Raw genomic sequence first — 22819 nt, forward strand, 5'->3', positions numbered from 1 at the left:
CCAGCATTGCTTGTATGCTTTGCATATGCAAAGTGCTATTCAGAGTTCCACACCAGAAAAGGAAGAGTGTTGATAGAGATGAAGTAAAATATTCTTTTCAAGAAAGCTATACTTCTTACTTAACTAAACAAAGTTTTAAATTGTAACTAACACATTTATTGATTAACTTTTATGGGCTATTATCATGTACATTCACATGAGCCTCATGGCAGTAAGAACCCTAAGTAGAGAGTAAGGGACTGGCTGGTAGGAAGTTAACGAATGATGTTGTTGGCCTTCTAATTCTGATCTACTTACTTCATGTAGGGAATCTATGTAATTGCAGAATTCTTACAACCTGCACAGGAGGTGGAAAATAGTAGTGACTGACTTTTAAGTACCAGTTAAACAGTGCTTCTGTCCTTTTCTCTCAGTTATCAATTTGGAGGAGCCATGAGTCCCTATGAACATTATTTGAACCAGCTCACATAGTATCAATTTGCCATGATAGACCTATGCTCTCTTTGATCCCATTCTTATTGAAATAAAGTGGCCATTCTCCTGGCCATGGTTTCAATTTCATTAAAAAAATAAGTAAATATAAGATGATAGAATGGTGGAATCCTTGACTTCTCCAATTGCTTCATTGATGAGTGAAACAGCACTCTAGGGCCCAAAATGTACATCATCTCAAATACGTGGCAGTGTTCCAGAAGCACACCAAGCCTGGCTGTGTTTCTGAGCATTGACTTCTGTGCCACCCCACCCCACCCCCATCCTAAGGCCAGGTTCCTTCATGGAAGATATGCCTCTCTCTGACTACAAGGGAATCACAACTGAATGATCCCATCAGCCAGCTGCCTATTACAGTATTTTAAGCCCTCAAACTATCTGGTTTTTTCTTGTATTCAATGATATTACTTTTATCCATATATTCATAGGTTTGTTTCCTTGGGTGCTGGAGATAGAAACCAAGCAAGTGCTGTCCCTTTGAGCTGTACATCCAGCCTCCATAGTCTTTAAAGCTATAAACTTTTCAAAAACTTAGTTGACTCAGTTACCATCTGGTTTTTCTTAAACATGCCCTTTAATGTCCAAGCAAAGGTTACTCAAAAGCCTAATTATTTTTTTGAATAAGATTCACATGCATATACCTTTACATCCAAGCATTTGACTACCCAAAAGCACAATAGTTGAGTGAGAAGAGAAGTTAAGAGACTACTGACATTGCTTCTATGAGTTTGCTAACCTGTTCATACCATCTTCAAGGAGAAATGTGCACAGTAGCAAACCATCACTGATCTACATCTGTTCAAAGCATCTGAGAGTATTATTACTCCTCAGTTATTCAATGTCTACTTATCTGGTTTTAGTAACTTACTTTTTTGTTTCATTTTGGTTGTTTTGAAACAGTTTGGTTGTATGATCAGGTTAGTCTCAAACTTGTAATGCTATTGCCTCAGCTGCCCAAGCACTAGATTACAGGCATGTGGCATCATATTATGGTGAAGTATGAACTATATTAATGGTTATATGCCACTTGGTGGTGGTGCGAGTTTAAGGTAGGCCATTGACTATCAAAATGACCCATATAATACCTGAATTTACTGTTGATGTATTAAAGCCCCATACAAATATAAAGTGTTATTATCTTTTCATCAGTGCTTTACAAGTACCTTTTCCCTTTAGAGATTGCTAAATATATCTTCTTTTTAACAAGATAAACTGTGGTTTTTGTCATCCTATTAAGATTTGCATGGTTCAAGATTTCATAGTCACTCAAAATCCAAGTGTAGGATCATTGTATACTTGCCTCAGAAAACAGTAACCATTCCTTTCTATTCTCCCTGGTTAAGTTTAGCAACTCTGTTATGTACGTTAGTTTCAAGATTTTGGAAATCCTTTCGGATATTTTATTGTTTGGACCCAAGTCTCATGTTTAAAACTTGGGAAATTGTTTGCAAATTGTCAAAAATATCAGCAAAATTTTAGAACTTTTAGATCCTCAGGGGGGTGGGGGAAACATGCTGGTCAGATAGCATCCATGGTATAAAATGGGACATATTAATGAGAGAAAAGACTGAGAGCAAAAAACAAACTATCCTTAGGGCTGTACTCCTTTCAGTTTTCTTCTCAGATAGTAATCCTTTTAGCTTTAGACAGACATAAAGCAAAATGTAATAAGTGAATATGTATGACATTCTTTTTTCTAGTTCATTAATTTTTCTTAAAATTGGTTTGAAACACATGTAAGTACACATCAAAGCTGACACATTCACCTTAAAATATTAAAATGCACTAATCAGTTCTGCTATTTATAGCAGGGGTCCTTTACAATAGATAAATTCTTTATGCTCAAGACTGATCTTAAACAGTTCAGTGGATCTCTATTATAGCAATATGCAGTCTTTTGTAGTGGTGGTCATTAATGTTATTTTTCTTGAGTAGTTATACATTGCCAAATACTTTTGCAGTTTTTGAGTCATATTTGCTTTATTCTATTTTTACGTTATTTGAAATTTTTGCATTTTGAATCTGGTTCAAAAATAAAAGCTTCCATTAAGCTCATGCTTTTTAAAACTGTCTGTAAAGCTGGGCACTGATGGCTCACACTGTAATCCTAGCTATTAGGGAGTGAGATCTGAGGATCGTGGTTCAAATCCAGCCCAGGAAGAAAGGTCCCTGTGAGACTCTTATCTCCAGTTAACCACTCAAAAACTGGAAATGGTGCTGTGGCTGAAGTGGTATAGAGCACTAGCCTTGAGCACAAAGAGGCTTAGGTCCTGAATTCAAGCCCTCTCCCTCCTCCCCCCAAGGGGAAAAAAAAATTGTGTATAAGCCTTAATTGCAATTTGTGCTTGGAGCAGTACCTAAAGGAGTAGCAGTACTTACTGCATTAGAGTTACCTGGAGTGTTTATTAAATATAGACTCTTCTTTTGAATCCCTACACTCGACAAGCAGCATTTCTAGGGATGAAACCTTTTTAAACTAGTTTTCTAGCTGACAGTGTGCACACTGAATTTGAGAACTACTACCTTGTGGTATAAACCAGAGATTTTGTTACATGGATTTCACGGAAGCGTTTTTTATGCCAAGAGCCATTTAGGTATTTATAACCTCATTCATGGACCATACCAAATATCAACATACATAGACATCTCCAGGGTGGCTTACATATCAGAAGCATACAAGAGACATATGTGCGTTATCATATACCAAATTATTTAAAAGATTATATATGTTCCAAAGGTTGGGCATTTTCACCCCTGATATAGCATCATTCTCTAACATGTAATGAGTCTTTGGCTCGTCAAAAATATGGTTGTTAGAAGTGAGCTTACCCAGAATGGATGCACGTTTGTTCCTTTTGGAGCCTATTCATCTGGGATTCTGAGAGTCTAACAGGTAGTCCCTTTGAGCTGGGCAGTAATAAGTGTCTACACACTCTTTTTTCCCCCCTATTTATTGGTCAAACTGATGTACAGAGAAGTTACAGTTTCATATGTTAGGCCTTGGGTACATTTTTTGTACTGTTTGGTACCTCCTCCCTCATTCTCCCCTCCCCCTTCCCCCTTTCCTCCCCCCCCCCCCGCCCCCATGAGTTGTTCAGTTGGTTTACACCAAATGGTTTTGCAAGTATTGCTTTTGGAGTCGTTTGTCTTTTTATCCTTTGTCTCTCAATTTTGATAATCCCTTTCACTTCCCTAGTTCTAATACCAGTATATACAGCTTCCAATGTACTCAGATATACAGTGATAGTGCAGGTACAACCACAGGAAGGGGATACAAAAGGATCAACAGTAGAAGCTACGGTTTCACATGGCATGTTGAAAGTCATTACAACAGTGATATAACACTTTTTTCCATAACATGGAGTTCATTTCACTTAGCATCATCATCTGTGTTCATAAGGGCATATCTATTGGGCTCTTGTGATCCTCTGCTGTGACTAGCCTAAGCCTGTGCTAATTATTCCCTATGAGGGAAACCATAGAGTCCATGTTTCTTTGGGTCTGGCTCACTTCACTTACTATAATTGTTTCCAAATCCTTCCATTTCCTTACGAATGGGGCAATGCCATTCTTTCTGATGGAGGCATAAAATTCCATTGTGTATATGTACCACATTTTCCTGATCCATTCGTCTGCTGAGGGGCATCTGGGTTGGTTCCATATTTTAGCTATGACAAATTGCTGCACACTCTTGGCTATAGGTATTTGTGGGCTTGTTGATTCTGAAACCTTTTCATTTAGGCAACATAGGTTGTTTTTTTCCCCCCCTTAGGTACAGTGAGAACACAACAAATACTTAGATCTCAAGTAAATTTCTTGGCTATTGCTATAGTACCCCCAGCCCCAGTCCTTTTTTTTAATTTTGGTGCCATTCTTGGGTCTTGAACTCAAGGCTTAGGCTCTGTCCCAGAGCTTTTGCACTCAAGACTAGCACTCTACCACACAGTTCTACTTCTGGCTTTTTGGTGGTTAATTGGAAAAAAGAGGCTCAGAGACTTTCTTGTCCAGCCTGTCTGAACCGTGAGCCATTGGAACCCAGCAGTATTTTTGTTTTTACATGTTACAGTGTTGCTAAATTATCATCTATGTCTTAACAAACAAAATGACTTCCTGACTTGTAGTCAGAGAATTAGAAAAGAGGCTTCTTAGCATGATATCTGTGAGCTTGGAAGGAAGACAATTTTGCCTTTGTTTTCATGGTCCCTAGATTGAAATTTAGCATTTCCTTCAGTTATGAACATAGACAATAGACCATAGGTTGTTTTTTGGGTTTGTTTTTGTTTTTTGTCAGTCCTGGGGCTTGAACTCAAGGCCTGAGCACTGTCCCTGGCTTCTTTTTGCTCAAGGCTAGCACTCTGCCACTTGAGTCACAGCGCCACTTCTGGCTTTTTCTATATATGTGGTGCTGAGGAATCAAATCCAGGGCTTCATGTATGCGAGGCAAGCACTCTACCACTAGGCCCTATTCCCAGCCCTAGACCATAGTTTTATAAGTTCTACCTGTGAGTTTATAGCCTATCAGAAGCAGATATTTTCATATTGCTTCTTGTGCAGATATCTCAATTATATATAAATCTTGTGCACAGCACCTTTTAAAGTCATTCAATAATTTATCTTCTGATTTAATTTGGTGGGGTTTTTTTGCCAGTCTTGGGCCTTGGACTCAGGGCCTGAGCATTGTCCCTGGCTTCTTTTTGCTCAAGGCTAGCACTCTGCCACTTGAGTCACAGCACCACTTCTGGCCATTTTCTGTATATGTGGTGTGGGGAATCGAACCCAGGGCTTCAAGTATCTGAGGCAAGCGCTCTTGCCACTAGGCCATATCCCCAGCCCCTTCTGTTTTAATTTGTTTTGATACCATAGATTTTGTTTTTTTCTGCATAGATTCCAACCCATAGGCTTCTAAAATTAGATTGCCATAGGATTAGCTATTAAAAAGTGGATAAAAACATCTACAGTAGCTCCTACTAGAACTTTTTCTTTCAAATCATTTTGAGATATAGCTCTTGAATAAATTATAATACTTTTGTATTCTTATTGTCATCTTATTACTGTGCACTTTTTTTTAACTGCAGCTGACTCCACTGGAACTCATTCTCTGTACACAGCATACAAAGACTATGAAATTATGTTTCATGTTTCTACTATGCTGCCATACACACCTAACAACAAGCAACAGGTAAGAGATCCTTGTGTCACCTGTATTTTCCCCCTGATTCACTTCCCCACTCAAGCCTAACTGGAAAGTTTGTAAAATCTGAATTCAGAGTTGCACCTGTTATAGCAGTAGAAAGCTTTGTGCTTTGTGGAAGTAAGGAATGGCAGAGGAGCTGCAAACAAATGATGAGACATAAATTCTAGGTTAACAGCCATCTGGATAGCTCTGTGGATTAATCATTTGCTTTTCACCCATGGGGCAGAGGCTTCCATGAAATCTAAAACGAGTAAGTTGAAATCATGGTGATTAGATGACTGGAAAGAGTTGGGAAGACTAAGAATGGGTGAAGGTTCTTCTAAGAGGCCAATGAACAAAGGAGAAAAATAGTGATGTTTCATTGAAATTTCAAAGGAAAGTCCATATACCAACTTTAAGAGGAGATATGTGTTAGCAGGGTCTGGTAATAATGTTTGTTCTTAAAGTATTCATCAGGTGATAGGAAAGAACTGAAGTAAGATTTGCATATATGTGTACTAGATCCAAAGTTTTATCTTTAGGCACCTAAAAGCACAATGCCCAAATACTAAATGGAAGCAAAATACTAAAATGCAGAAGGTAAGAAGTGATAAATTCTAAATGAACAATAACAGACTGAAATTTGGAAGAAGGGGAGAACTCACAGACTCTCAGTCCAGTTTTACTTCTGACCTTAAAGTAGAAAGACTTTTGTTATTGTCATTTGTACTAACAGAACACCGCCAGCTGCAGAATGAATCACATCCTTTTTTTTTTTTACAGAATTTAACCAAACACTGATCTAATCTAATACATCATCACTTTAGGTTTGTTTAAATTACTAATCTAGCTAACAAAATGTTGCTTTTCTTGATTACCAAAGTAATCAAAATCAAGAAATAAGTCAATGAATCAGCTATAAATATGAAATAACCCTATGTTAAGTTCCCTGACCTGAACTTTTTTGACAATTTCTTTGATGCAAAGTCCATATTCTAAATTTCTCTCAGAAAGAAGCACCATGGTAATTGAGTTGCAGTGGCTACTACTTAGGTGGTTGAGATATGGAGCGGAGCATCAAGATTTTAGGCTAACTCAGGCTGAAAAGTTTGCTAGATTCTTTCTCCAAATTAATCAGCAAAAGCTGGGTGCCAGTGATTCATAGCTGTAATCCTAGCTACTCAGGAGGCTGAGATCTGAGGATCATAGTTCAAAGCCATCCCAGGCAGGAAAGTCCATGAGATTCTTATCTCCAGTTAACCACCAGAAAACCAGAAAACTGGCACTGTGGCTCAAAGCCATTAGCCTTGAGTTGAAGAGCTCAGGGACAGCACCCTGTCCCAGAGTTCAAGACTGCCATGATCAACAACAAAATTAACCAGCCAAAAGCATGGCTAGAGGCATGGCTCAAGTAGTAGTAGAGCATCAACCTAGCAAGTAGGAGGAGGCCTTTTCAAACCCCAGGACCACCAATAACAAAATCTGTTAAGAAAGATATACTAGATTTCTTACTCTGACCAATCAGTAGAGGAGAAAAGAAATTACTAACATTTCAAATGGTGTTTTAAGAGGAGATAAAGGATTAGTCTACCTGATTCCTAAGAAGATAAAGATGAAATTTGTCTAGGTAAAATAAAATAGTTAATAACAACATATGACTATTAAATAAGTTCTGGGCAGAGTGAGTTGCTTAAATGGACAATTATTTGAATAATTTAATCAGGATTCACTTAAGTCAAAAAAACATCTAAACACTAGCTGGATGCTAGTGGCTCATTCCTATAATCTTAGATTATAGGAATCTTAGATGAATAAGATCTTGAGGATTCAAAGCCAGCCTGGTCAGAAAAGTCTGAAAAAGATTTCCTCTTCAACTAACCAGTAAAAAAGCAAGGCTAGCTCAAATAGAAGAGTGAGTTGATTCAGGAGTTAGAGGCACTGAATTCAAATGCATATGTGCACACGCGTGCACCCACACACACAGTTATGGTCCTGTGCCAGAGTGAGAAAGTAATTCTGTATATTAAGACATTGTTATCCTCTAGCTAGTGAATTTAATTTCTTTATAAAAATAATTTGATGTTTGGAAAAAATAAGAAAAACTTTTAAAATCTGTTTTGCACACAATTTTTGCATACATTATTAAATATTATCTTGCATTATATACACCACAAGATGTTTCTATTTGACGTTTTATTAAGATTAACTTCACATATGTTGAACGAATAGCATATAAAATTACTGACGTCATCTGTGCAGGAATTATATATATATAGTATACAGATAAGTAGTATAATTTTATGTCTATCTTGGGCATATTGATTTTTAAATTATTAGTACCTTCTGTAGGGGCTGGGAATATGGCCTAGTGGCAAGAGTGCTTCCCTCATATACATGAAGCCCTGGGTTTGATTCCTCAGCACCACATACATAGAAAACAGTCAGAAGTGGTGCTGTGGCTCAAGTGGCAGAGTGCTAGCCTTGAGCAAAAAGAAGGCAGGGACAGTGCTCAGGCCCTGAGTCCAAGGCCTAGGACTGACAAAAACAAAACAAAACAAAGCATTCTGTAAGGCAATCAATTCAGACTAGATTTTATTTCTATAACATCTGACTACCATATTTAGCAATGAAACAAATTGCCTCACTGGAAAATAATTTTTGAGTTGCTTACAAATTTCTAAAGTTAAAAGTATATTTCCCAAATATTTTTTAAGTCTCAGTTCTCAGGCCAATCTATTATTTCTTCCAGCTGACAGCCAATAGTAAGTCATTGATTTTATTTGTATGTAATTTTTGTACCTTATAACAACAGGGTATGAACTCAGGGCCTTGCACTTGCTAGCACACACTCTGCTACTTGAGCCACACCCCTAGTTCATGTCATTTGCAAGTTTTAAAATATATTTTGTAAGTAGAAGCTTATGTCTTACAGATATGAGCTTCCCTAAGTAAAAGTCATACAGATTCTAATTTTCTTTATACTACTGGTGCTATCTGAAACTACCTCTGATAAAACACTGTCCTAGAATGATATGCCAACCACCCATACACAGTACCAGTGACCACAAAACAGAAGGTGGTTTTAAGGACCTTGCTTTGTAACTAAAGAAACTAAAGTTTAACCTGCTTTAAACTTGTTACTACACTGTAAAATATTATTAATTTCTTTATTACCAGCTTGTGGCAGAAAATTCTGTCAGAAAACACCTTAGCTAATATTTTCTTTAAACAAAGCCAGTTAAACCAAAACATAAATTGCATTGTAATTACTTCAGCCATTCTCATTTCCAGGAGTCTTCTACATGGCAAGTTTACATGAAAATGGAACAAAGCTGTTGTTATAGAAACTGAAAACTTGGAGATGCTGGGACTTGGCATAATAGCAAATACTGATTAGATCCATTTGAATGGCTATGTCTTCTATACAATTTCCATATTCTTTCTTGGAGGGAATGATGAGATGCTCTAAAATATTGACAGTTACTGTGTAGATTTCTTACCCTGGTGTATATAGATTACTAATGAATGTTTTAAATATAGTTAACTGAGGGAATTGGGGCGGGTAGACAATCGAAGCATTGCCATTTATGTTGGTTGCTTATTTTTTCTTTCAGCTCCTACGGAAGCGTCACATTGGCAATGACATTGTAACAATTGTTTTCCAAGAGCCTGGAGCACAGCCGTTTAGCCCTAAAAACATCCGGTCTCACTTTCAGCATGTTTTTGTTATTGTCCGGGCTCACAACCCCTGCACGGACAGTGTCTGTTACAGGTATGTGTGGGTGCTACAACTGGCTATGTCGGCATTGGTTGTTATGCAGAGGCACCATCCAGCTGTGCTTTCTGAAGTGGCAATAGGAGTCTATTACTATTTTCTTTGTCTTCACATTTTATGTGCACTTGGCTGAATTCACATGATGACATAACCCGGTGGTGCTGGCATTTCCCAGACTTGGTCAGACACCTGTCGTTTCCATTTGCACCTCCTCCTTGTGTGGTGTCCTTCATCCATACCATCTGGTCACCAACTAGCTAATTACTCATATGCTAATTATATATGGTTTTTGGCCTGGCAGGAGCAGAGAAAAATGATCATAATAATTAGGAGAAAGAAGTTTATTTAAAAAAATTATTGTTATTTTGTTTAAAGCCTAAGACCTTACTTAGGGGCTTAATTAGGTATATTAGGTACAAATACACACACTGAGAATGGGTTTCTTTATCCCCCTTATTTTGATCTGTTGGCCATCCTTATTAACCCCACCATGTGATGAACACATTCTGCTCATGACTCACGAGTATGTTTGGAATTCCCTAGTTGTAAAGGTTGTCTGAAGACCCACGTTACTATCATATGTGAACTTTAAGCCGTTTACAAATCCAAGGGAGTTTATGTTTGTAGCATCACTGAAAAATAAATCACAAAAATTATAAAGTTAAGACTTTTTCTACTGTAAACTTAAGAAATCAGATTCTTCACTGACTTTTTCAAATGAGCTGTGCATGTTTCCTGAAGTTTGTGGGATGTCAGAGGTGTTTGGAGGCCCAGAGTAAACAAAAGTTAGAATGGGAAACTTGCATCAATTTTAACATGATACAGGAGCCTTCAAATAACTTTCATGGCTATGAGTTTTCCTCAAACCATAGCTATACTCTCCCAACTATAATAGGGATATTAATTTATAGTCCTCTTTCATACTACTGTGGTGGAAATGTTTATTCTAAATACATTGAGTTATTCTAAATTTATTTGAATCTAATTTACCTTTATCCCTGAGTAATCTAGTGAGTGAGAGTAAATCATATGCTTTTCTATCATTTAACCCTTTTGATCCCAACTTTTTCCAGTAGGAACCTTCATGTTTTTTTTCTTACTGACACCACTTGGTATCTGAATCAGTGTACACAACATGGAAGCATCATTTTCTCAACTTAACTAGAACATAATTTGTATTGTAATTACTTCAGCCGTCCTCATTTCTAAAAACCTTTCTCCATGACAAATTTTCGTGGAAATGGAACAGAGAACACTGCAAGGCCAAGTTACAGAGATAATACAAAAATGGGACTCAATTTGTGTGCTTTAGAGCACATGTGGATGGAATTTAATGGGAACAAGAGGAATAAGTCTAGGAGTAATGAGTAGTCATGTGTGCCCAAAATGGAGACAGGAAAGAAGGGAAAGAGCTCAGTTAAGGAACTTCTAATGTAGGGACGAGAACTAAGCAGTAGAGTCTTTTGCAGTGCTGGGCAATCAGAGTAAAATAAAATTTTAGGAAAATCCATCCAATGTTACCATTCACAATGAAAGTAATAAATTGGAAGCTATCTGTTCATGTTTCATTGTTTATTCAGTTATGCGTCTACTACCTAGACCCTGGGATACAAAAAAGAAAAGTTCTCAAGAGTGGGTCCAGAGATAAGGTTCTGAAATAATGAAGTGTTATTTCTCCCTGAGGACTGGAAAGTTTATATAGGAAAAACTGACTAATTCTAGAAGCCAGTTAACCTTGAATAGTCTTGACATAGCCAAGAACTCAATCAGTCACTTAAGTCTGTGTACTAAAACATACCCTGTAATTGATCAGCAAAACCCTCCAGTCTCTGTTATTTTATTTGCATCATTACAGTAAGCTTAATTGCCTGGTCCCAGCTGATAGAGCAAATTAGAAGCAACAAATCAAAAAGATGAAGGAGCTGTTATAGGCAACAATATACAGAAAACCATCAATATGTGATTATTGTTAGGGGAGATGCAGAAAACAACTACTCACATCAAAGATACAAATTCAATAAGCATAGCAGTATGAGGTCATTTGATTGGAGACAAACAACCAAATATACTTCACTCACCCCTGAGGGCAACAAAGAAAAAAAAAATCACAGGGTAGAATATCGCCATTTTTCAATAGCTAATGAATTAATGGATCTAGCTTTGATGATCAAAGGCTGCCTGCATCATAAAAAGAGACAAATGTGTACCTTATATAATGGAGAAACACAACCTCACCTATGAATCATTCCCCAGTTCCCCCTCATTAAATCTAAATCTGATGAAATCTCTAGATAAGCCAATTGATAAGAAATACAAAAGAGAGAGCAACATGGTTTTAGTGGACAAATTCAGACTCTGGTAGGGTCTTGTCTAGCATGAGTTAAAGCCCTGGCTTCCATCCCCACCACTAGGTGGGGGGAAAAAGATAAAATTAATTGTAGTGTGTGGACCTTGAGCCTTAATTTAGGTAAAAAGGCTATAATGAAAATCTTAAGCCATTGTAAACAACTGGAAATTAGACAACTGGTTTCCTTATTTGATCAAAATTAAGGAATAATTAATTTTAAAACTATAATAACAATAAGTAATTATTTAAAAAATCCTGAGCCTTCTAAACAACTGTTAATTATAATCAGTACTTTAGTTTAGGGTCTAGAATGCAATAAATATTGAAGAATCAGTATAATATTGTACAAAAAACAGATTATAAACCCTCTTAGGTATTAAATTTCCCTTTCTGTGTAATGGAAGGTTGTTTGTAACAACTACTCAATATCCAGTAAGTATGACATATGTACAAGGGAGTATGGTATGTGCACATTAAATGTCAAGATTCATTTAAGAAGAAGAAGCCAAAATAGCCAAGTGGTAGAATTTTTTTTCCCCATAAAATGAAGTCATCATTAATCAGCATCACCATAGTGCAATCCTTTGTGTTTAAAATCACTTAGGGAAAAGTTCAGGTTCAACGTATTCTGCTGTGTGAGGTCCTTTAAGTCTGATTTCTTGTCCAGCCTTTTCTGACTCTTCTGCCAACTCCTCTTATCTCTACCCACTCACTCTTGTGAAACTACTTAGTCTTCCAGGACCTTAAAGCTGTATTCTGTATCTCCTGCTCTCTAGACCAATGACTTTCCACTCACAGACCTGCCCTCCTTCACCTGATAAACTCCTGACCTAGTAGGACTATGATGCCTTTACTCTAGCAGGTAGCTCAATCTATTGGAATTAGTGTTCGCCAAACTTTTAAGTTTTACTCTTGATCCTTAAAAGTTGCCTAAAGCCTAGTTAATAGTTACTGGGTAGTGTTATTGATTTTAGATTTAAGTAGAAATCTAAACTCCCTGGAGAAAATGAGTGACAAGGTATGTTCTGCCTCTGATCTTTTCTTCCTTTGCCCAGTTCTGCCTTTTTGTAAAGCTCCCCACAAGGCAATCTGAGCCAGGCTCCAAGAAGAGAACCAGAGAAACCTCCTTCCGAATGTTTTATTTGTCATTCTTTTTAGATTGGGAGATAATGTTTGTTGTTTCCACTGTGCTTTCAAAGTTCAAGTGTCAGACTTCTATTCAGATGTATCCTTGTATATCAACTTGAATTTGGCTTTGAGTATCAAGTCCCACTGCTTCATCCAAGGTGTTTGATGCCATCAGGTGTTACATAGCCCTAGTCAACTAGATACAGCCTCTGGGTGGTCTCCTGGCCCATGAGACTCATGTAGATGATACTCTTTAGCAAGAATCTTGAGGTTGGGAGGAGAGGTTTAAAACTTTCTTCAGAGGGAAGTGTGTTATCTTGCTCTAGAGCTCTCTGTTGCCTGTTGAGGGCTTCTCTTTGGCCCTGGCTCTCTCTGATAGTTGTGTGTAAATCATCTTACTTCTCTGTATCTCTTTCCTGGAGAAGTGAAAGAGCTGTGTGTTCACTGGGAGATAAGCACAGGACAACATCTAGTTCCCTCCATCATTCTCAGATGTTGCAGAAATGTTCCTTATTGGTGTTTTGCAAAATCAGGTGAATTCTTAAGATAAAGCTTAAGACTTTTTTAAAATTTAAGTTAAAATTTTATTGACAATAATACAGAGGTGGTACAGTTACATAATAAGGTAGTGAGTACATTTCTTGTCATATTTGTTATATACTCCCTCATTTTTCTTTCCCTTCCCTAGTTCAGGTAAGCATATATACAATTTCCAGTGTACCAAAATCATATACAGTAACCCGTGGGGTACTATGCCAAAGGAAATTCACCTAGTACAATAAACATAATGACAACAACAAAGTCCTCCTGTGTCCTTCTCTTGGAGCTCATTTTGCTTAGCCTCATCTTATATAATCATATGTACATAGCTTTTGAGCTATTGTGATCCTCTGATAGGTCTATCCTAGACCTTTTTATGTTTGTTTAGTAGGTGTTTGGTTTTAGATACATAATGTAAAATCGCTGACCCAAACACGTGGAAATACCATTTGAAAAGAAGTTTGTTATTTTGCAGACCTGGTCTCTACTGTTCTCCCCCCTTCCCCCAACAATCATATATCAAGGGGACCATGCGCCTTTGTTCTCTGTGTTCTAGGCTTGTCTCAGTCAACATTATTTGTTCAAGATCTGATCATTTCCCTGAGAATACCACTATTTTATCATTTCTAATCACTATGTAGTACTCCATTGTGTACAGGTACCACATTTTTTGGATCCATTCATTTGTAGTGCGGCATCTGGGTTGTTTCCATATTTTAGCTATTGTGAATTGTGCAGCGATAAACATGGATGTGTAGATGTCTTTATGGTATCTTGGGACCTGTTGTTCAGGATAGATGCCTAGGAGTGGTATGGCTGGGTCATAGCATATGTATGCTGAGCTTTTTGAGGAACCTCCATACTGTTCTCCAGAGTAGTTCTACTAGTTTACACTCCCACCAACAGTGGAGAAGGGTTCCTTTTTCCCCCGCATCCCCTCCAGCATTTGTTGCCTGAGTTCAGAGTATAGGCCATTCTAACTGGAGTAAGGTGGTATCTCAGGGTTGTTTTTTTTTTTTTTTTTTTTTTGGCCAGTCCTGGGCCTTGGACTCAGGGCCTGAGCACTGTCCCTGGCTTCTTCCCGCTCAAGGCTAGCACTCTGCCACTTGAGCCACAGTGCCGCTTCTGGCCGTTTTCTGTATATGTGGTGCTGGGGAATCGAACCTAGGGCCTCGTGTATCTGAGGCAGGCACTCTTGCCACTAGGCTATATCCCCAGCCCCTCAGGGTTGTTTTGATCGCCATTTCCTTTACTGCCAGGTATGTTGAACATTTCCTCATATGTTTCTTTGCCATTTTTATCTCTTACTCCTGTGAAGTCTCTCTAGCTCCTTTACTCATTTAATAATTGGTTTACTAGGTTTGGAGGGGGTTAGTTTCTTGAGTTCTCTGTAGATGATGGAAATTAGGCCTTTGTCTGTTGCTGTGCAGGTGTAGATCCTTTCTCATATGGTTGGCTGTCTTTCTAGTTCAGTGGCTATGTCTTTAGCTGTGCAGAAACTTTTTATTTTGTAGTAGTCCCATTTGTCAAGTCTCTCCCCTATCTGTTGTGCCTCTGAGACTCTCTGTTAAAGAAGTTCCTACCTCTGCCTATAAGTTCAGTGTCTTTCCTACTCTGTCCTTCAGTAGTTTCAGATCTGATGTTGAGGTCCTTAATCCATTTTGAGTTGATCTTGGTGCATGGTGATAGGTTAGGGTCCACTTTGGGTTTTCTACATGTGGCTGCCCAGTTTTCCCAGCACCAGTAGTTGAAGAGGCTATGTTTTCCATTGTATGTCTGTAGCTCCTTTGTCAAATATCTGCTGACTGTAAGCATGTGGATTTATTTCCGGGTCTTCTATTTCATTGATCTCCAGATCTGTTTTTATGCCAGTACCAGGCTGTTTTTGTTATAATGGCTCTATAATAGAAGAGGTCAAGATTTTTATGAGTAGAGTTCACTGGACAGTGACTTTAGGTTCTAGCTCCCTGACTGCTTTGGTCTCTTAACATTGTCTATCCTCCAGCTTAGCCTCCTGGGCAGAATATCCTAGTCCACAAGCCTACCTAGTGCATAAACCATGGCTACAACTGCAAAGGATGTATTATTTCTGCAGCACAGTGTTGCAGACTAGTATAGCTAACAGAAGTTTGGCCAAGCTGAGGCTGTTTTTTAGAGAATCTGCTTCTAAAAATAGAAAGAACCATTTATAATTAATATGTTTTAGACAAATGATTCTATTTTACTTAAACTAGGCCTTATTATAAAGAGTTCAGCATATGTGGCATAGAAATTAATAAGCTCAACCTTGAAAGTTAGAGTTATATCCTAAACAAAACTCTTCATTTGAAAAGAACATTCTGAGGTATCATCTTCCTCGTCTTCTTTTTCTGTGAAGATTCTATTTGTAATACCACAAAGCTGATTTTAGTGTCTGTATCATTTACCTCCCTACCATGGTGAGTCATTGATAATTACATGTTAAAGATTCAGTTCTCCCCTCAGTTCAATCTGGAGGCTTCTAATTATTGGTGGGTTTTCAGCATATGTTGGTCTAAAGTTCTGTCACTTAATAAATAGATCTATAGAAAGCTAGTGGGTTTGAGGGCAAATAGATGGATGGTGCTCATCATCACACCCCCTGCTAAGCATGTTCCTCTCCTTGTTTAAAATAAAATCTCAGCTGTTCCCTGGGGAAGAATAAATTATTTGAGTGAAATTAGCAACAGAAAAAATCGCCAGTTTTAAGATGAAAAATACTATTTCTGGACACTTACAGGATTCCTCTTAGAAAATCTAGCAAATCTAGATTTCAGCATCTTTTGCTTGACTTCCGAATGGAAAATAGAAAGATCAAATTAAAATTATACAGTCGTCAGCATTCAAGCCAGACAGTTCACAACAGAAAAGAGAAATTGCCTTTCTAATACCGGTATAATTAGGCTATAATGCATGCTTATAGAGCTTTCTGTGAATTCTTCAGTTGGAAAATGTAGCATCACTTGACATCTTTCTTTGTTATAATGTGAGCTAGGTAGTCTTGTTCTTTTTCTTTTTCTCATAAACTTGTAGACTAAAAAAAAAAAAGGAAATCTGTCTGTATTTTCTGATAGTTTAGCATTTCCATCTCACCAAATAATTATGTCATAAGAGTGCTGACCTGCTTTCATAAGATACAGTAAAAGTAAACCTAAGTATCTTAAAGCAGACACTTCTTAAAATAGAAATTGTGAAATAGCTCCTCAGCTTAATTTGAAAGGTACACACTCACTGATTCCCATTCTGGGAGTTTAGATGAAGCCAGTTTTTATATGATTTCCTTTACTACTTAGTACAATTTCATAATTGAGTCACTGTTAAATCATCTGAGAAGAGGATTGTTTGAACTGTTAGAAACATAATTTCCAGATATCTCAAGATTTGGCTAAGGGTATCACATGTAATCTTAGAACATAATGTAGAGATACAACCTTTCCGTTTAACCTCTGTTACATTTAACCTCTGTTTCAGTAAAACAGCAGGAATTCAGTATTTTCAATGTTCCTAAATTTAATATTATCTTTTTTCTCTTACAATTAAAATTAATAGTTCAATGCAGATACTTGTATGGCCCTTTTCTTAGTCCCAGTTTTAGAAATACATATATAGTAGAAATGATAGAAACAGACTTTCTCATGTCAGTCTGGCCAAAGAAATGGGAAAGAGAAAATGTGTTTCTCGCAAGTAGATTGTCAGAATTACATACCAAAAGCAGAGAATTCATACCAAAGAATGGCTCAATTTTAAAAAATACCATTTGCCAGGCACTGGTGTCCCACACTTATAATCCTAGCTACTCAGGAGGCTAAGTAGCTGAAATCTGAGGACTGCTGTTCAAAGCCAGCCCAGACTGGAAAGTCCTTCGGAGTCTTATCTCCAGTCAGCCACCAAAAAGCTGGAAATGGAGCCATGGCTCAAGTAGTACAGCACTGGCTCTGCGTTCAAGCCCTAGTACTGGCACAAAAAAATATAAACCTTAAATATGGTTTTAAAGTGCTGTTGTTATTATGTAAAGATCGTAATCATTCTGTAACTCGACATTTTTATTTCAAAATTATACTTTTAATCTGGTCACATCATAGCATAGGCCAACAAACAATATGTATTTAATCTTATTAGAAATTCGCTTCTTATATGTTATGTATCTTCTGATATTTTCATAGTAAGTTCTCAATAGGCATCCTGTCTAAAATGGAGGACACATTGGTGCTCTAACACAATGTGAGCTTGTGTTCTGGAAGGTTCGATAATGTATTAATAACCCTCCATCGCCAGTTTCTAGGTATTCATAATACATTTGTAGAATATTATGATAAAGGTTTTATTGATGGGTTTTGTTTAATCTCCTATCTAGTAAGGAATTGGAAGTTTGTTAACTTTTACTTTTTTTTGGCTTAGAAAAATATTTTATGCTCCTTAAAGTCTAAAATGTGATTAAATAAAAGATGATGCTCATATTAGCAGAAATGTGTTTTGCTTTGGGGGAAGGAGATGAGCAAGTAATTCTCTTGAGGTATGTCCTTCATTTTTTCCTGAGGGTTTAATCTGGGACCTTGTATACTCTAGGCAAGTAGTCTACCACTTCTCTACTCCTTCAGTTCTGTGTTGTAAATATATGTCTTATTTTCATGTTGTAAGACTGAGAAATATTGATTGACTCTTTCCCTTTGATTTTTGCTTTGTCTCCTAGTGTGGCAGTCACCAGGTCCAGAGATGTGCCTTCCTTTGGACCTCCTATCCCAAAAGGGGTCACCTTCCCCAAGTCAAATGTGTTCAGGGACTTTCTTTTGGCCAAAGTGATTAATGCAGAAAATGCTGCTCATAAATCAGAAAAGTTCCGAGCTATGGCAACTCGGACCCGTCAGGAATACCTGAAAGATCTGGCAGAAAAGAATGTCACCAACACCCCTATTGATCCTTCTGGAAAGTTTCCGTTCATCTCTCTGGCCTCTAAGAAGAAGGAAAAGTCTAAGCCATATCCAGGAGCTGAGCTCAGTAGCATGGGGGCCATTGTTTGGGCGGTGCGGGCCAAAGACTACAACAAGGCTATGGAAATAGACTGTCTTCTTGGGATCTCCAATGAATTCATTGTCCTCATTGAACAGGAAACAAAGAGCGTGGTTTTCAATTGTTCCTGCAGAGATGTGATAGGGTGGACCTCCACTGACACAAGTGTCAAAATCTTCTACGAGCGAGGAGAGTGCGTGTCAGTGGAGAGTTTCATTAGCAATGAAGATATCAAAGATATTGTCAAACGGCTGCAGGTAAGTCTTTTCCCTCCTGTCATTCACATGCTACTTCTCTTACATAAAGTTTTCAGTACTCAGTTATTGAAACTTGTACTGTTTTATTAACTACCCTCGAAACTCCCTTGATTCAAAGCAAGGGAGAGCAACACACAAGTTTATCCAGGTTTAACTTTTCCATCATGTATTAAGTTTCAGTCCTGTGAGGGGGTACATGTTTCTCATTTGCATGTGACTCGATCCCTCTCTATCTTGGTAAGTTATGTAGGTGTTGAAAAGAATTGTTGGAGGATCTGTTATCTTGAATTTTTATAGTTTCTCATTGCTGGCAGCTTCTTGTTGGTTTCCTTGAAACCTCAGGAAAGCCTCTGAGCTCTTTGGATGCAACAGAATGTTATGTTTGGCTATAACAAAGATGAGAGAGAGATGACCAGCCTTTCCCTCAGCGAGTCATGGGCATTCTGCAATAACCCTACTTTTGCAGCATTTTTCCAGTTCTATGTCTACTCCTTAATACGTGATGCATTAAGTCCCAATCTTTGATCTCCTTTTCTAGTTTGTTTCTAAAGGTTGCGAATCAGTGGAAATGACTCTTCGAAGAAACGGATTAGGACAGCTTGGCTTTCACGTGAACTACGAGGGCATTGTGGCAGATGTAGAACCCTACGGCTATGCCTGGCAGGCAGGCCTGAGGCAGGGCAGCCGCCTGGTGGAGATATGCAAGGTGGCTGTGGCCACCCTGAGCCATGAGCAGATGATTGATCTCCTGAGGACATCTGTCACAGTGAAAGTTGTCATTATTCCCCCCCATGACGATTGCACCCCACGAAGGTAGGTCTGAGTCCTGAAGGGTGGGATTTGTGTGCCATATAGAATGACTAGCAGGTAGAGAGGTGAGTGTTGTGCAGAACAGGAGATTCTGTGCAATGCTGCAAGTGCCTTCCATGGAAAGCTTGACTCAGATCACAGCTCCCTTTCAGCTTGTGGCAGTAGCAGCTAGAAAGAATGAGTACTTGGGCCAGCCCCAGGATTTACATCTCTGGATTTATAAAGTTGCTCCAGATAGAGAAGTCTGGTAATGTTCTCAAACATCGTGCTCCGGTAGCCAAGAAACAAATCCAAGGACACTCAGCATCTTAAACTGTCAGATTTTTTTTCTTTTATATTCCATGATGTTCACACTCTCCTCATGTCTTATTTGTACCCAGTTACTGTCCAAAATTCAAAGTGTTATTTTGAATTCTGCTATCTGAGAGCCTAGGCAGCTGAACATGACCTACAAGCTTTTTCCTGACTGCATCTGCATGGGGTGGGCCCCCTGCTCGTGATGCCTTGGAAGTTTGGTCTCCAGCCTTCTTCCAAAGGGAGAACCCAGTAGTGCCTGCCTGTCCAAATTTTGCAAGGCCAGAAGCACTGTGAAAAAAATTATTTCTCTGCCTCAGGAGAGGTTGCTGATGGAATAAATTTAATCAACTCTCTTTTCCCCTTTGGACTTGCACATGCTATTTTTGCTGGCTTTAAGAAATATCTGTTATTTTTAGCCATTATTTTCTAAGAATTTCTCTTAAGCTTTGGCAAATAATTCATGGCCTTATAAAACAAAGATCTTTATCCTATTTTTCCCTCTAAATGACTTGTCTTGTACCTAGATGCCCATGAATTTATGATTATTGGATAGTAGATTACTATCAGCTACTATGGTTTGAGTCTTTTAAAGATCAAGCAACAATGACAACCAAATATTCTTCCTTTCCAAGCAAACTTAGCTTGGCATAGTGATTCCTAGTTCTTTTCTCATAAGTGAGCCAGAGGTTATGTACCTATGTTAAAATACAGTGTAGTTTCTTGGTTTGGAAGTTTTAAAAAAGTATGTTTTAGATGACTGGATTTCTCAAGAAACCAAAGTATATATGAAGAACTTTGTTCTGTCAGTTATTTGGGGGTTGAAGAATACTTGGAAACTGTCCCACATGCATATGCTGTCCTTTGATGTCTCTAGGCAAGAGAAAATAACCAAGCTTTGAGAATTCTAGGGTGTTTTTTTTTTTTTTCAGCCTTGGGTATTGAACTCTGAGCTAAAAGCTTGCTAGGTTAAAAACTCTCTACTCCTGAAGCCATGCCTTCAAGTTCTTTTTTGCATTTCTTTGTTTTTTGTTGCTTGGTTTTTGTGAAAAGTTCTCAATAATATTGCACTGGTGGGGCTTAAAGTCTACATCCTCTTAACTCCTGAGAAGCTGAGGTTATAGGCATGTACCATTATAGGTGTAAACCCATCTTGTGAATTCTCATTCTTAATTACATACAATTAAGAATTATAGAGACTAGAGTAAGGACTGTCTCCTCAACAATGAAATCAATAGACCTGTGACTCCAACTTACCTGTTCAGAATTCTTTTCATTATTCCAAGGTTTGTGTTGGGGAGCAAAAAGAGTCAGGTTAATGTGAGGGTGTAGCTGCTGGTACACAGCCTTCCTGACACTGAAACCATGAATAGTTACTCCTGGGAAGATGGCTCACAAAGCCCAGCCCTGATAGATGCACCCACAGTGAAAAGCAGTTTGTCTTCAACAATGTACTACATAGATTTATTGTATTGGTGTGTTTAAAAGTAACATTTGCTGAGTGTTGTACTCTTAATGCACCAGGTTCTGGAAAAAAAGCACTGTAGATTTAATCCTTATAACATTTAATCCTTCTAACGGTTCTCCGAGGTAATAGAATTATTACTCTTCCTGTTTTAAGGGAAAGTAAGACACAAGAAGGTTACTTACATCTGCTATTCTTAATACTTTATAGACCCTTGCCTTAAAGGCCAGTTAGGAGAATGGATTGCCTTGACTTGTAATATTGCTGATTCCCGTGGGGCCAGTATTACCACCTGGCTGATTACAAGCTACTGCCATGACCTCTGTGAGGACAATCAGATCCTGCATCCTAGTGCAGGCAGCTTCCATACACCAAGAAAAAGTGAGCTGCATCTGTGCCTCTCCCTGCACTGCTATGAAGTACTCTGCCTTCTTCTTGGCCTCCTCAGGCTACCACATGTTGGCAGGTGCCGGGACTGGAGGCTGGGTGAAGGGATAATGGATCTGCCTCAACCCTTTTCACTGTGAATTCTCTCAAGAAGCCACTGTCTGACTCTGGACGAGAGGATAGTATAGGGATGCCTTGGAGAGCTGAAATTCTGCTCCCCATTCCCTTCAGAAATGACTTCAAAGGGAACAGTTGAAGTATTAACACCTTGTTATAGTTTCAACAAAACACACTAACACTTTTCTGTCATTTTTTTCTTCTCCTCCGCACTTCACACTCCCACTGCTGTTTTCCTAGCAACTAATTACTCTGTTCTTTGACTAGTCACTCTCCTCTTTGTCAGCCATTCTTTTAGGCAGCTTCATTGTAAGGAGGCCTTCTCTGGCCTTGCCCATTACCTACAGCCCCGCAGTTCTGGCATCACCAGGACCCTCATGGTCCCAGGTAGCCAATGCGATGGGATGGCATACAGACCCCTTAGTTTGTGGGACAGTCAGTCATTTTGTAAAGATACTTTTAGGGGAGAAAAAAATGAAATCCAGTTTTAACAGAAACAAAAAAGCACTTAAATAACAAATGTAAAATAGGGCTCTTGTCCCAGTTCTAGGAAAACAATCATGCCCTTCTGTGAATTGTTTCCAAACTAATTTTTTTTAACAAGAGATAGGGAGAAGAGCCAAGTTCCTGAGCCTCTGCTATTAAAGGACATTTTCTTTTTGCCTTTAAGTCTTCATAGTAGGCTTGTTTCCTTTAAAATGATGAGAAGAATGAGTCCTGAAAGGTGAAGTACCTGCCCAGAGACTGAACAGCAGTAGCTGCAAAGATAGCAGTTAAAAGCAGTCTCAGTGGGCCTGCCAGAATAGCCTTCTGTCCATCGTGTCCACATGTCTGCTTTCCTCACCACCTCCAGAGTCTGTGACCATCAGTATCTATGACCTCTGAGTCTTAGAAGTCTTACTTGACAAGAGGAAAAATGCCTAGCTAAGAAAATAAATTGAAATGTTCTATGTGGAATTGTGAGGCAGGTTGGGGGAAATGGGGACAGGCCGAGGGGTTAGACAACCTT

General features: G+C 38.4%; 1 protein-coding gene across 6 annotated transcripts in view; it reads left to right on the forward strand.

Moving 5' to 3' along the window:
• The window catches only part of Sipa1l1 (signal induced proliferation associated 1 like 1), a 251478-nt gene that overhangs the window by 172314 nt on the left and 56345 nt on the right, over positions 1 to 22819 (forward strand). For all 6 annotated transcript variants that reach the window (XM_048362391.1, XM_048362392.1, XM_048362397.1 and 3 more), the window contains 4 exons: positions 5568 to 5671; positions 9280 to 9437; positions 18164 to 18737; positions 19276 to 19550. In XM_048362391.1, coding sequence (XP_048218348.1) covers positions 5568 to 5671; positions 9280 to 9437; positions 18164 to 18737; positions 19276 to 19550 — 1111 coding nt within the window. The remainder of the gene's footprint in view (positions 1 to 5567; positions 5672 to 9279; positions 9438 to 18163; positions 18738 to 19275; positions 19551 to 22819) is intronic.

Source organism: Perognathus longimembris, chromosome 14 (genome assembly GCF_023159225.1).
Source record: "Perognathus longimembris pacificus isolate PPM17 chromosome 14, ASM2315922v1, whole genome shotgun sequence".
In the NCBI taxonomy this organism is placed as follows: Eukaryota; Metazoa; Chordata; class Mammalia; order Rodentia; family Heteromyidae; genus Perognathus; species Perognathus longimembris.